At 42.4% G+C, this 15,753-nt stretch overlaps 2 protein-coding genes across 2 annotated transcripts in view; one reads left to right on the plus strand and one right to left on the minus strand.

The window, feature by feature from the left end:
- The window catches only part of LOC105205562 (angiotensin-converting enzyme), a 56,193-nt gene that overhangs the window by 12,984 nt on the left and 27,456 nt on the right, over positions 1 to 15,753 (minus strand). The window contains exon 11 of the mRNA XM_026139188.2: positions 4,879 to 5,022. Within this exon, the coding sequence (XP_025994973.1) occupies positions 4,879 to 5,022 (144 nt within the window). The remainder of the gene's footprint in view (positions 1 to 4,878; positions 5,023 to 15,753) is intronic.
- LOC105205542 (proline-rich protein 4) lies at positions 9,781 to 12,271 on the plus strand. Its single transcript, XM_011174935.3, has 2 exons — positions 9,781 to 9,952; positions 10,749 to 12,271. Exons 1-2 carry the CDS (start codon positions 9,941 to 9,943, stop codon positions 11,862 to 11,864), a joined length of 1,128 nt encoding a protein of 375 aa, XP_011173237.2. The 5' UTR covers positions 9,781 to 9,940; the 3' UTR covers positions 11,865 to 12,271.

The following is a 15,753-nucleotide window of genomic DNA, read 5'->3' on the forward strand; positions in this document are numbered from 1 at the left end:
CGCAGGAAGTCGGCGCGATCTTGATCAATGGAATCTTCGATCTTCGTACGGTGAACGATCTCTGGTAGATTTTCCGTTTGGATGCCGACAGGTCGCAGCGTGCTGCGCGAACGAGCTCGGGCTGCGTATCAACCGCAAGCTTGAGCAACGAGCGGACATTATAATGATAAAAAAGTCGAAGATATACTCGGATTCTAATATAATTTAACTCGTTAGACCGCGATGCATTTATCACTTATCATAGATGATTTGACGCTGGAAATTCCCTCGGTTTTTCCTGTTTATTCAACGGTTACTCGCGATAATTAATTCTTTGTGGCATGGTGAAACGCTCTTATCCTTTCCGCTCAATTTTTCATTATTTTGATGAATTTCTTAACTTCAAGTACAAGATTTTTTTTGTCTTTGTTGAGTTCTTAGTATGAGCAAGTGTAAAAATAGACAACCGTAAATTTATATTTGCGTAATTGCTGTAAACAAACAAATAATAAAAATTTGTGCTTTTTATGAAGAAAATGCATTTTTTTCTAAATTATTATTGAAACGGCAATTTTTTAGGACACCCTGAAGTATTTTTTAGGACGTTTCAAATTTTTTTCTCTACGTTATTTATAATAAATTAATAATCTTTAAAAACTATGGAAAAATTAATATTTTTAAAAATTGTAACTTATGTTCTTTGATAACTAAATTCTAATCTGAGGTAAATATTTTTAAATGTTTCCAAATCATGAAAATAAACAAAAAAAATTTGAATTATTAGATCGCTAAATTAAATTGGCTATTTTGAATTTTAAAATTCTGCCTTTCGATTCATAATCAACGATCCAAAACATCTCCGAGTACAAAGTTTAAAAAGAAAATCGGTCTGATATAAAAATTCATGACACAAAGGATTAATCGCAATTATCGATCTACGAATCTTTTCGCTCGAGTTTCACAATAATTTAATATATTGCATTACAGCGCGCTCGTGTACATCGCGGTTGAATTTTATATTCTATCGAGATTAGTTTAGCCGTTCCACGAAAACTACTTTATTGCAGTAGGATGCCACAGTAAGTTGGCCGACCGCCAAGAGATTTCGATCTATACGAACCCCGACCAACTTTGAACGCGGAACAATCCTTATCGAGTTTCCGCTCGCCAAGAGGATCATGCAACTTTCCACGTCTATAAAACTTCGCCCGCGTTACGCCTGCAAATGTGCACGAACGAGTCCGCGGACATATAGCTCGCGGGTACATCGTAAAAGAGACGGGAACGTTTCTAACATAAATTATCACGTTAGAATAAAACTGTTGCCGCCCGATGCTTTTTGTCATTTTATGTAACTCTTTAACGCAAGTGCGATTTCGTAACCTGCGAAGGGAACACGGGCACTTCAGCGTCCGAGTGCGTATGTTATCTCGCTTCTTTCGCAGTAAAAAATGACGGTCTCGGGAATTCGCGCCTCTCGCAATTTTTATACGTGGCAGTTTTATTATCTTATCTTTCAGCGCGCGCGCGCGCGCTCATCTCAGAATTTAATCGTTTGCGACATTTTGCGTTGGGTCGACGAAGGTCAATGGAATTTTTGCAATAATTACAAATTCTAATGAAACAAACAGCCTTCTGCGAAGTTAATCGATCTCAGCTGGTTGGCACCTTTCGCAATATGTGAAAAACCGCGTCCTCACACGTACTCGTATTTGTTATTACTCTCGTACTTTTTAACGAATATGGAAATATTGCACGTTTCATATCGTGCATATATTATTGCAAGAACTTTTACTCACGTAACCGGCGAGAGATTATATAAATATCGATGTGTAATATCAATATGGTACGTAGTGATTATAAACGCCCGCGTTTTTTGCAGTTTCGCCAGCTTTATACCAGCTCGATTACGTGTGTACGCCGTTCCGCGAACTAAGATCCACGCTTCGTTCACCATAAACGGCTATCAGCGCCCGTTATTATTATCATCATCGTGTCTTGATTAAATAAAATTGTAAGAACGGCAATAACGCAATAACGTCGACAGGACAAATAATGTCTGGCCCCGGCACCGGCGAAATTGCAGAACCGCCGAACGAAGATTTCCCTCTCGTTGACCCAAATACCTAACGTTCGACACGGATCGCCCCGAGAGAAGGCGATCGAGATCATCGATCGTGAAGCGATCGTCGATACAATGCTCGGCCACGCGCGCGAGGCGCAATCAATGGAATTCAATGTGGATCGATCGTGCGGATAACGACGAGGATTGTTTGGCTTGGCGCGTACTCGAGCAAGTGCGAGCCGAGTTCTCCGCTTAATAAAGCTGCCGTGTCAAAATCCGCGTGTCTTGCACGGGTAAGCCGATACGATCTCAACAATAAGCGTCATTACCGCGGCGCACGCATCTTGCAACACTCGCCGGGGATCACGATCGCGCTCGCGTGTATAATGTGCGCCCCGTAATCAACGACGCAAAACCGCAATCCGCGGCGCCGAGCGTTTGCGCGTCGTGAAACCTCGCGATGCCGCGTAAACATAGAAGACGCTACTTCGGCGCTAAAGACCGTTTAGCACCGCCTTTCTCGAGGCAGTTAGCTGCATTATTGCGCGTTATATCACTGTGTGTACATTGCCTACATTTAATTTAGCAATTTATCAACCGCTTGCAAACGCGTTTTCATTCTTCGACAGGAAGCTACGCGATATATAGTTTCTCGGAAATGTCGGCCGTTGGCAAATTTAACAGCACAATTGCAACGCGTAAATATTGCATAAAGTTATTGCGAGCGGTAATCAAAATAATCAAACATCCTTCCAATCGTATGCATTTTTAGCTAAAAAGATTGTTTCTAATAAAAAGATTAATAAAATATAGATATTATAAAAATTATGAAAAATATATATTGCAAAATAATATATATAAATTTTATAGAAATAAATCATCGTTAAAAATCTAAATTCCAATTATTCGTTACTGGCCTTTCTCTCTCGACAACTGTCACTGCTACATCCTTTAATGAATTCAAGCCGTAGTCAGTAATTAGTGTCTACATTGGCGAACAATTATCTTGAAGATAGTCACACGAGAATGAACGCCGTGAAGACACGCAATGTCGAAATCGTCCTAGAGATTTCATGCTCCGTATTCCAAATATAGTTACGCGAGAAACATCGCAACGGACACGATTGTGCAAACGAATAAATACGAAGTTCAACTGGACGATATAAACGGGCGGCCTACTTAGAAGTGAACTGCAATCCTCTTTCGAAAATTCAACGTTGATAAAAAATGGACTTTAAATTTTTGATCTAATTATGCATGCATATAATGCGGACAGTGTGGATGGCGCTATATCAATGCGTAGATTTTAAATGTTTCTAAATGATGCAGTGGAAGATAACAAATTAAGCAAATAAATATTACGATGTCACGTTGCTTTATATCACAGACATGTGATATACCTAATTCTTTTTTATAAGTAGGATTTAATATTCCATCCGTTTCTAAATTAATCGTGACGAAATATCAGGTAACGCCAAAAGACGATTTGTCCTCTTCGCCGTCCTCTTTTCAGAAAGCCTCAAGATTCTTTATCTATCACGCAAGCATTAACTTCGCGTGTAAAAATTGTAACCTTGAATCTTAAAGAGATTCGGGGACAAAATGTCAAGACCCGGAAATCGGAGTTCGCAGCTCCGCCTTGCTGTGAAATTCCACGAGTTCCTGACATTTTGGGATGGCAATCCGGCTGCGATTATGGACACCGGGTTAAGTTGAGTCAAGAACGTCTCGTTTTTGATGCGAGCATAATTAGCAAGATTTGAAAGCGAAATGGGCAATAAACACAGCTACCTTCGGACGTATCTTTTTACGTTGTATCGTACAAAATTAATTCAATAAAATTGTGATATGGCATTTCTGCGACGCAGAATCAATTTTAATATTATTTTCAGCGCATTAAGATTTTCCAAAAAATATTGCACATATAACCTTTTAAAGAGTGCTCTGTATCAAGGCAAAGAGCTGTGCAATTCGAGCAATAGATAATGATGAAGTCGCAGTATCATTGAGCAGTTTCCTTCATCCTGCTTCCTTTCTCTCGACGTTGTGTCACTCTCCGTGATCTACATTTTTTGTTCGACCCAGATAGACACGGCAGTTTTTCCAATTTATAGATACTTACTCGGATAATCTTTAGTCTTCTCAAAATGTGCGAACATTTTAACGCAATGCCGGACATTTCTCAAGTATCGTTGTTCCAAATACGTGTCACGTAACTTAAAAAATTCTGCGTCTTTCTTTTTCAATTATACGTAATTAACATTCGTCCGCGTCATCGGGTGCTCAAGCAAGTCACCGAGTTACGTATTACTTGCCTGTGCATTTTACGAGGCTTTAATATATTATTTAAACCGGTAAAGCGGTTACTGGCGTTTTTTTGCTTGCTCCGAACACCCGCGTCATGCTGCCTGCCGGACAAATAATGGAGAGAGAAGGGAAGCAGAGGGGTCGAACTAGCGGCGCAGCTTTTTCAATCGTAAAAAATACGCGAAACGGCAAACGCAAGCGTGAGAAACACTCATTTTTTCGACGTCTCGAGCGGTTTTGTATCCACCGGGCGACGGGAGAATTTGGCGATAAAGCTGCTGCCGCGTTAGTCGCATCGATCTACGCTTTCGCGCCGTTGCGAAAGCATCACGTGGACGGGGACGGGGGCAAACACGTTGATTAAAAGCCGATTATTAAAAGATGCGTGCCTCTACGTCTGCAAGTATCCGCTTTCCGTACCCGGCGGATTTGCGTAAGACGTGGCGTAAAAAAAAAAAAAAATGACGCAGACACGGTCTTTGTTCGGTTTGAGTGCACGATAATTTATTGGATTATTCGAGCCTCACCCCAAGATCCTGCCGGACGCGGGGCTTCTGTAGAAGTCGCATCTGTGCAGCGGCCTCCTCGGGTTGTCGACTTCGGACCTCTGTCCCGCAGCCTGGCACAGCGCGCGATACAGCTGGAACTGGAGGACTCCGGCCACGAAATTCCTGTAAAATATGAGAGAAAGCTAATTAGCTTATATCATGCCTCTTACGTGTATCTCGGCATTTTAAATAAAGCTGAATCAGCCTTGCATATTCGCACGAAAAGAAATATTGCAGCGCGAGGGTAATCTCGGACAGCATATTAAAGTATCCCGAAGAGTTGACGGCCATTCGTTACGCCCAATGATCCTCTTTCCGTCGTGCTTATTTAATTAACTGGACTTTATAGCCATACAATATCGACATATATCGCAGCTCGAAAAGTATATTAGCAGAACAACAAAGGATAGAAAAGTCCGTGTTAAACGTTCAACGATAATCGCGCAAGTTCGATAACAATGAAATATGTACAATGATATATTTTAATAAAAATTATTATTCCATGAGGGAAAGGGTTCTCACATTTAGATGCTTGTCAGCATCGGTTGTAGCTTGACTTTCAATTTATTATCATGATATCACTGTTTCTTGTTCAACTCTGCAAAAAAGTTATTCGGCGCGCAGTTTCGTAAACTTGAAAAGTTTGAATATAAAATCATACAATAAATATCAGCGCTAAAATCGATCGGTGGCTGATAGAGCTTTTGGTTTAATATAAATTATTATTATTTTAATCACCTAGGTATATATTTTTTTTTGTCGTTTACAAAACTGTCGGAATTAAATCGAGCGATCGCTTTATTTATTCATAGCTGATCCAGATTCAAGTCGAAACGGTTCTAAAGATAGACGACGCGGTGGTCACGTCCGAGTCGTCGATTTTCGTGCACCTTGAATAGGCCACCTTCAAGGCCAGTGTCAGTGAGGTCGGTGGGGTTACGGAGAATCTCGGTTTCTATGGACTTAGTAATATGACGATATAGACAGTACTCTCGCTTTTATCGCGCGCGTAGACTGGCATTGCCGTCAGGTATACGCGGCTGTGGAGAAAGAGGGAGAGAGGAAGAGGACGCGCGCGGCAATAAACCGGTAAGCATGCTGCCGTTTCACCGAGAGACTCTTCATCGGCAACGACCTTTACGTAATACCGTCCAGGCGATCCACCCGGGGGACCGCGGCTCGGAATTACGGTCGTTATTCCGACACTTCCACTTTCCACGACTGTAGCGATGCTCTCGCTCGCTCACTGACCGAGTCTCCCGTCGTTGTTTGAAAATACACGAAAGTGTCGTAACACGCGTGACGTTCGCACATATATTATATATGTGCGTATTGCGACTGCCAGTGCGTGAAGTCATCGACGAATTTAATGAAATCCACGATTTCCCAGGCTAAATACACTTCAGGAAGGGAGCGTGCGACCTATAAACCACTCACGTAGGCTGTCCCGGATTCATTATTGTATGTTGAGAAACACAACTCTGCGCACGGTATCGGTTTTATAATCGATTTTACAATCGGCGCATAAATAATCGCGCGTTTGTTAATTATGATGCTTTTGATTATGGTAATCACGATTGTGCATCACTTTGCGCTTTGATGCAGACGCGAAATTATATGCGAGAGAGAGAGAGAGAGAGCCGATTGCTGCAAAGCCAGAATTCAGATGCAGCGCGGATAATCCGCGGTCAGGCACTGGAATATAAAATTCGGCATAAATTTTCTGCCGTTGCGAAATTCGTCGCGGGATCAGGCATCTGCCACCTGATTTCTCAGTTGCGACTCTGTTTTTTACTGGTGAATTTTGTCGATTAACCTTTCTTGCGTCTGCCCACATTCTGCTTCACGGGTGGGCGAGCGCATTGCATCCAAATGACATCGCGGGAGAGTCAAAGCGAGGCGTCGGTATTCAAGGGAAAAGAATCGTTCGGCGAGGAAACGCGGATTAAATTGGGTTACACGGTTGAACGGAGTCGAGGTGAGACCTTCGCCCTGAATGACAGACATCGTCGGGCGGCCTCGATTATTTTGATACAATTTTTCAGTCAGAAAACGATAATCTTATGACGAGAGAACTTCATTAAAATCGGAGACACCGAGCGCCTCTCTCGTTAGTATAATTAATAACCGGAATGAGAGAATATGACGCAACAAAATTAAACTGATTGATCAAAGTACACGATGAGAAATTAAGGGCACACTGAAAGAAATAAAAAGAACGATTTTGTTGAAAATACAAATATGAAAATAATTATGTCGGATCATTAAAATGATTACATTGTACTGAAAAAAAAGGATTTGGCAACTATTACCAAATTTGGGAAAGTTACCAAACTTGGTAATATGTGTAACTGCGAAATCTTTTCGTCGCTGTAATGTAATTATTTTAATGATCCAACGTACTTTTTCATACCTACATTTTTTCAACAAAAACGTTCTTTCAATGCAGAGGACGATAATGTGCAATAACATTTTCATCTGAACTTCTTTAACCTTGCATTAATTCTGTAATCAACATGTGCAGATCCTTAACGAACGTTTTTGCTGAATAAATGCATCTCAAATTGAAGACACGCTCGTCGATTCACTTTCTCTCATTTCAATTCAAATTCTACTGTAACACCTTTTCTAATTTACCGAAAAAAAAAATCACTCATCTCTGTGTCAGAGATTACGAAATCACTTTCGAGAGCTTTTGCCTCCGGGCCGAGGCCGTCATTGTTACATGACGATTTAAAGCGCGCGAAATTGTATCTCTCGATGTGGAAAAAAGAATCTCTTTTCCTCTTCCTTCATTCCGCGCTGTGGAACGCGTCGCTTTCGCCCGTGAAAAAAAAAAGGACTTGTAACCCCGAGAGCGCCGAGTGGATTTCCGCGAGTAACTTTGCGCGGTATCATTTGCTGGGTGCAGTTGATATAATACCGCATGCTGTTGTCGCGTAAGGTGATCACGTTCCGTGGATAATGCGCCGGTAAACATCGACATACTTGGCCGCGTGCGTGGCGGAGCAGGAGGAGGAAAACGGAACTCCGCCAGTCGACGTTGGTGCGAGATCGTGACGGGGAAACCCGCGTGTCCCACGAAAGGGACCAATGGGTGCACCCACGAGATCGGTAACAGATAAATTCTAGCCAAGTGCCGCACGCTGTCTGTATGCATGTAGTACGCTATTACGTGGCGCCCGCTCCGCGTGAGCGCGGGCGAGGCGAGGCGAGGACGAAAACGGAACGGTAATGGCGAAAGGGAGAGGATGGATGATGACGTTGATTCGCGCGCGATTCGCGTGACCGTTGCAGTCGATCGCCACGAAAAATGACGTATTGAACGGCACGTAGCTGAAACGTGCGTTGCGTTGCGTTGCGTCAGTGGCGATCGCCGTACGACAGGTTTAACGGCGAAAGATGCTAAAGAAAATGAAAGGAAACGCCGTGCAGCTCGAGAAACTGCTCTAGCTATTGTTATTTATCGAGTTAAATGTCAATTCTTGCTTTTCGTATTATCGAGGTTGAAATTAACCAAGTTTTCTTCCTAAACATATTTTTGTAGCGACCAATCGATTAACAACATGTAACGAGTTAAGACTTTTGAGAAGCTGAGAAATCACGTCCGTCACATAAATCTGAAGTCACGACTGAAATAATAAACGACAGGGAGTAACGTTTCTACAGCTCCACCGGCGAATTGCAAGCGATTCGGAAGCGACAGTGTGGTAAACGGAAAATTTATACAATGCCGAAGACACGCGGGAGACCAGACGTAACGTTGGAATGCGAATTGTGCATTCTTGCAGGAGAACACGGAATTGTCGGAAAAGGAAATTAGTGTAATTTGCTGACGGAGAAACTGGGTTGGCATATGTCAATGTCCTTACGAATGCCGGCGTATACGTGTGCAAGTATAGCCTGTAATTTATCGTAGATATTAAAACGAGTGTCGAAAGAGAGATATATCAATGACGTTTAGTGAGAATATACACAATTCTTCCAAGTTCGATCGGATAGTAGATCGTGCATAGTTCATGGCAATAAAATAGTTTCGCAAAACGCGCAGTCGTGAATTGCGCGTTTCGACGATTGCGATTCAATTCCCCCGGAAGGGGTTCTGTCGATTTCCGTTCCCGTCGCGAGGTACTTCTACCTCGAGGAACTGCGACGCGTAGTAAAAGTTCAAAACTCGTTTCGTGCGCACTTCGAACTGCATTTCGAAACAGGGTAATCCCCGGAATAGGAAATCGACTGGTCGTCGCCGCGTCGCCGTATTGCGTCAGACGTAACACCAAAATCGATGGCTTTTAACGACATTTTTATTTAACTGGCATTGACGTAATAAATCTGTCGCGCGAGAGAGACGTAGAGACCCCCAACGGCACGGTGACAGATCGACGAGAGTTCGCCGGGTCGACGCGTGTCCCGTTTCTATTCGATGTAACCGTATCGGTTGACAGATTTGCCCGCGAACGGATCGCGACCGTTACGTTACGAAAAGACGAGTTTTCACGTACGACGGGTTAATCTGGGAGTTCACCCGAACTGGGGAAGGTACGCGGACGCGATCGATGTCCCGTCGGTAGCTTCCGACACCAAGGGGAGTCTACGACGGTAACGATCGGCCGTTCCTCAGAGAAAGTATCATATGAAACCAAAGCGCGGAGCCAAGGTATCGACGAAGATATGCGACGAGAGGAGAGAGAAAAAAAAAGAAGCCAGGCATTGCGAGCACGAGCACTCGGCGAAAGAGGAAGAGAACGAAACCTGTTCGTTGAAGAAGGAGAAGAGCGTTTCTTCGTGGCTCGCGTATTTGTAGGAGAGGGGGAGTGGGGCGTCTGTCCTAAGGGGGAGTGGTGGTCGCTCGGGACGGTGGGACCGACGTCGTCGTAGCTGAACAAAGGTGTATACGTGGGGGTATACGACTTGGGGCCCCGGACCCGACGGGCCCCCGGGTAGCGAAGGCGAAAGTGTGCCGCGTATATAAGGACAGGAATCGACGGCAATCAGCATCCAGTTCACTCCTGGACGCACCCGGAACATCGCGAGAGCAAAAATGAGAATCCTGGTACGTCCACCGCCGTAGTCGGCTTCGCTCGTCGATACTTCTCGTCTCCTGGTGTCGCGTCGTCGCGAAGAAAGACTCGTCGGGAACCTCGACGTTCGAGAGAAGCCTCGTGTACCGGGGAGGCTACCGGCTAGATAACGGCATCTGCGAGAAGTGAACAAGACGACGGCGAATAATCGGGATTAATCGGGGGTGTGAATCGTTCGAGGGAGATCGAATACGCGCGCACCTTTGTCGCGGTAGATCCGGAAAATCACGCGTTAAAGGATACCGCAAACAAGTTGCTCGAAAAGTGTTTTCTTTCTTTTTTTTCTTTTCAACAGACACTCTCTCTTTCATCAACGTTGACGGTTGCGCGATTTTTAAAGCAATTTCACTTTATTGCAAAGTGAATGAATCGTCTTCGTATACAGTATACTTTATCGTCTGACTTTGATTATTTTTGAGTTTCTGTTAAAGTTGAGAAAAAATATTTACTTCATCGTGCGGTGATATATTTGTGTACTTAATCCTATGGATCAAAATAGAATTTTATTGAAACGCGAAGATGATACATAATTGTTTATACTTTATATTGATCTAAAATTATTTAGAATATACTTTTACGCTAAATTTTTACGTTGTGCGTTATTAGTAGAAAGGTTTAGTTTTCCGCGGACGTAATATCTTCTATCAGTTCTTCGATGTGCGTCGTTTAGAGATCGCTTCGATCAACCGATCACGAATACGTTGATACATCGTAATACTGACATTTTACGTCGAGCATAAGAGTAGATGACATTACATATTTTTTCAGGTTTACGTGGCAGTTGCCGCCCTCGTGGTTGCGACAGTACTGTCGGAAGAGACCGCGAAAGTCGAGAAATCGGTGAATTCTGAAAAGAAGCAGGAGAAGCGTGGTCTGCTAGGTCTTGGCTACGGTTACGGTTATGACGGCGGATACGATATTGGATCCGGTGGACACGTCGGCCTTGATTTAGGCGGTGGATACGGTGGATACGGTGGATACGGTGGATACATTGGCGGAGGATACATCGATGATGGCCATCATCATCAGCACGTAAAGACCGTGACCGTTGTGAAGAACGTCGCCGTGCCTTACCCCGTGGAAAAGCACATCCCCTACCCGGTAGAGAAGCCCGTACCGGTTCCCGTCAAAGTGCCCGTACCGCAACCGTATCCAGTTGAGAAGCACGTGCCTTATCCAGTCAAGGTCCTCGTGAAGGTGCCCGTACACGTGCCAGCGCCGTACCCAGTGGAGAAGAAGGTTCCCTACCCCGTACATGTACCAGTCGACCGTCCCGTCCCGGTCAAGGTCTTCGTTCCGCAGCCTTATCCCGTTGAAAAGCATATACATGTACCAGTAAAAGTACCAGTGCCACAGCCGTACCCCGTGGAGAAACCAGTTCCGGTCCCAGTGAAGGTCCCAGTCCACGTACCTGCGCCCTATCCAGTCGAGAAGCTCGTACCTTACCCCGTCAAAGTCCCGGTTGACCGTCCCGTCCACATACCCGTACCCAAACCTTACCCCGTGCACATCGAGAAGCCTGTGCCTTATCCAGTCGAGAAGCCGGTACCCTACCCCGTGAAGGTTCCAGTTGACAGGCCGTACCCCGTCCCGGTCGAGAGGCCCGTGCCAGTCGCGGTCAAAGTACCAGTACCGCAGCCGTACCCAGTCGAGAGACCAGTACCTTATCCGGTCGAGAAACCCGTGCCGGTAGCAGTCAAGATCCCGGTCGACAGGCCGTACCCCGTTCACATCGAGAAGCACGTGCCTTACCCCGTGGAGAAGCCTGTACCCTACCCGGTTAAAGTGCCGGTGGCTGTGCCCGTCCATCACGAGCATCACGGACACGGTGGCTACTACTCCGGTGGCTACGACGGTGGCGATTCAGGCTACGGTTACCACTAATCTTGTTACCAACCTCCCGGCTGGTTTTCCATCATCGTCGTGTAAGCAACTTGAGCGTGACGACGACGGATAGCCGCGCGAGGACCTTGTCTTAGGTTACGAAGATTACCGATCCGAAACGTTGCCGTGCGGCGCAACGATATCCGCCACTTTGTACCTGGATCGGAATCAGGCACGATCTTCGGTAGACGATCGTGTACCGGGCCATTGTACCTTCGAATCCGATCGCAACGAGGACGGCGGCACGGCGACGTGTGCCAGTTAGGAAGAACGAATGACCAGTAGGGATGTACTCGTCTTTAGCGATCTTCGCTCGAGAGCAACTCGCTTGTCTTACTTTTGTACCGATATTAGCAAAGTATATGTATTTTTTTACGGAAAACGAAATAAATATTAATGTAAAGTAATTGCGCATTGTGGTGTATCTTACGTAAACCTACTTACTTTCCCTTCCATATATTTCCTTTTCTCTAAAAGGATACAGAAGGAAATAAAGAATTGATAAAAAAAAAAAAAAAAAAATTATAAATTAAAAATGCGCGCAATTAAATTTTTTCAACTTTCAAATTAAAGTTAAACTAAGAAGATTACAAAAATAAATAAAGTAAATGAGATTCACAATATTTGAATAAATACATATATATTATATTGTATTATGTAAAATATAGGTACGATATAATATTGGTACTGTATTATTTCAGGAACGTATAAAAAATATTGAAAAGAAAAATTTTATTTTTCAAGGGAAAACCTCGAGACTGAGGTGCTAGCTTTTTTTAAAATATTTTAGGCCTCTGCTTTTTTTCGCTCGTTATCGTTTCGCTCGATAAATGTCATTGCATTCTATTGACAGCATAAAATTAAATGATAAGTTGTCGACCTAATTTCCGACACCGAGTTTTCGCCAAATCGATAGCCTTGATCATAACCCACTCTGCATTTTTACAACCCCATTTTAAATTCTTCGAAGCTAGTCACGTACATCAAAAGATATTTAGGAGTAAATTCCTTGATGTATCCTTAAAGGGTTGATTTCAAATCAAAAATATTTTTTATATTCACAATGATGGATGTCTTACTGAAAAGCTTGCGCTTCCAAAAACATGGGTCATAATTTATTTCTGTGTTAAATATTTGTCCTTAATATTGTTTAGTTCTCTAAAATTATTTAAGTTATAACATTCAAATTTTTTATGTTGCGCAAATTTCTGACAATTAAAAAATAATTTTGCATGTTGTTTTATATTATCATTTTTTTATTTTGTATATTTTATCGATACTTTAGAGAACGTTAAATCAAAATCTGCACAATAAAGCCTTGAAAATGTATACGTAGTAAGATATAATCAATGTTTAATTAAACTTATTACTTCGATCTTCATTATCCTACGTTTCCAAAATTTCCCCTGGGTAACATGAAAGTTCGCATAAATTCCCATGACAAAGTTCTATTTTCCTTAGCATAGAAATTACCATCCGGAGAATTAAAGTGATGTAACGAAGCAAGTGTTTCCGAAGTTCGGAGAAAGCTGTAAAAACTTACATGGTATCTGATGTATAATAATTAGGCAAAACATTATCCACAAATATACGCCTCGTGATCATTATCATCAATGCCGTGACCATTTTATTTCTTCTATATTTTAAAAATTTTGAAAACGTAAGTATTAAACGCAAAGTATTAAAAATCATTTTCAGGGGGAGATAATAGCTACCTTTTTTTTAAAAATAAATTTACATTATTTTTTACCGACATCCTTGTAAAAAATTTATGAGCTCTTAAATTAGATATAAATCTAACGGAGAATCTCCTAAGACTTGTAAAGAACGAAGAGCGAGGAAGAAGAAAAAGATGATGAAGAAGAAGAAGAAGAAGAAGAAGAGAGAGAGAGAGAGAGAGAGAGAATAAAAGGTCTTCCGCTTCATTTCGTTACATCGATTTACGATAAACTGCCGTGAGATGCATCGAAGGCGCAGCGGAGTGAAGAAGCCCGAAAGGGCAAACGGGGCAGTCGATCTTTGATTATTCCTCGTTATTCCGGCCTTCGTTACCCAATCTTAGTGTTTCGTTACGGCAGAGGCCCCCCTGGCGCCATTGCGGTGCCGTTGTAGGAGGCGAAGCCGATGCATCCGCGACTAATTTCTGCACGACCCACTTCGGCCGGAGCGAGCGAGCGCGCGCGCGCGCGTTGGCTTTGCCACTTGACTCACGACTTGAAGCAACGACTTACGTGCTCGTCTCCGCTGCGAGCACGGGAACGGTTATGCAATTGCGCCATTAGCGCACGCGACGCCGAGGCTGAAAGTAAGAGTCTCTCCCCTTCGCCATCGCCGTCGCGCCGAGAAAGATCGCGCGCTCTGCCGCGAAGTCTACTTCCCCTTTCGTCCGTTTTCCAGGTCCACCGGAGTCCTTTCGCTTCCTCTATCTGTCCCGCCGCACCTCTTCGCCTTGACTCCGCAAAACCGTTCCATCTAAGACGATTACGCCGGAGCGAACGACGTTACTGCCCTTCGTTAAAAAATATTGCGCTCCGCAAAGATCTTAAGATCACGAACGCCGAAGCGTAACGTGAGAAGGCTGGTAGCTCGCTTAAATGTCAGCGCTTTGACGGATTTTTAATTATATTCATAAAATAAGGCTTTCTTCGTTTTGCGTACCTTGAAGAAGTGCCTCATCTTAATTTCTATAAATATTTAACTTGACATTTAACCGTGATAGGATATTAAATTTCCGATTGTTTACCAATAAGATATTTGTAATCAAAAAAGAGGTCAGAGATTTTGTGTATATAATTATACTTCTGAATAGCCCATAAAGAATTACGAAATTTAATTCAATAATTTCAATTAAAAGAATCTCATTTTTAAAATAAAATAATAAACAAACTAATAATTTAAATTTCCCCATCATTATTTATCCCTCGTGGCTAGTAATTCCGTTGCGAAATTTTCTATCACCTAATTGCGTTAGAGTGAGAGGATCTCCAAGCCAGTTATTTGACATTTCGTGTGATATTCGTTTCAGCTGTGAAGTGAACTGCCCACGCACGTTTGTGACGTTAAATGTGTCGCAATTAGAATCAAGAAAATAATTTTTACATTAAAAGACATCTCAAACTTTTGATTCCCAAAATTAATAAAACTTTTAGAAGTAAAAATTCAAATTGATTTTAATAATTAATTTTAATCGTGTATGATTGAACGTGATGGGATTTTTATCGCTTAAAAATTAATTTTATGTGAGTTATCAATGCTCAAGAAATTAAATTGAAGAAATATGTGGATGCTTGATATTATAATAAATTGAACGAGTGTTTCTATAGAGAGCCTTGGAGAAGGAACGGTGTTTCTCTCAACTACTTCTGACGACGGTAACCGGTAAAGCAGCTAGTCACTTTCACATTGACTGATATAATAAATACCTGATTGATATCCTTTAAATTAAATTATTTTTTTCATCAAATTAAACAAAATATTAAAAAATTTGTTTCATGCTTCAGGAACTTATACCGGATCTAATTTTTTAAAACTAACAACCAATTATTAATAAATTTATCGTACAATAACAGAAATAATGACCATGAAAGCTACAATATTTTTGTTCAATTATTGTAATACTAAATAATGAATATAATTTTGTCGCCAATGTTAAAATCTGATTATCTTGTTTCTTCATTGCCTGCGGATACTTTAATTATTACGGTCGTTCGTGAAACTTATCTGGGACGTCGTCCCGTATATCGTGAGAAATAATATCGACCGTAGCTACTGCAGATAATGTTTAAACGGCAATTCATATTCAGGATTAATACGCATTAAATTGCATTGTGAGAACATGATCCGCGATAAACGAAAGCAATGACGCGAACGTATCATGATCCACTTCGTG

Source organism: Solenopsis invicta, chromosome 11 (assembly GCF_016802725.1).
Source record: "Solenopsis invicta isolate M01_SB chromosome 11, UNIL_Sinv_3.0, whole genome shotgun sequence".
Lineage (NCBI taxonomy): Eukaryota > Metazoa > Arthropoda > Insecta > Hymenoptera > Formicidae > Solenopsis > Solenopsis invicta.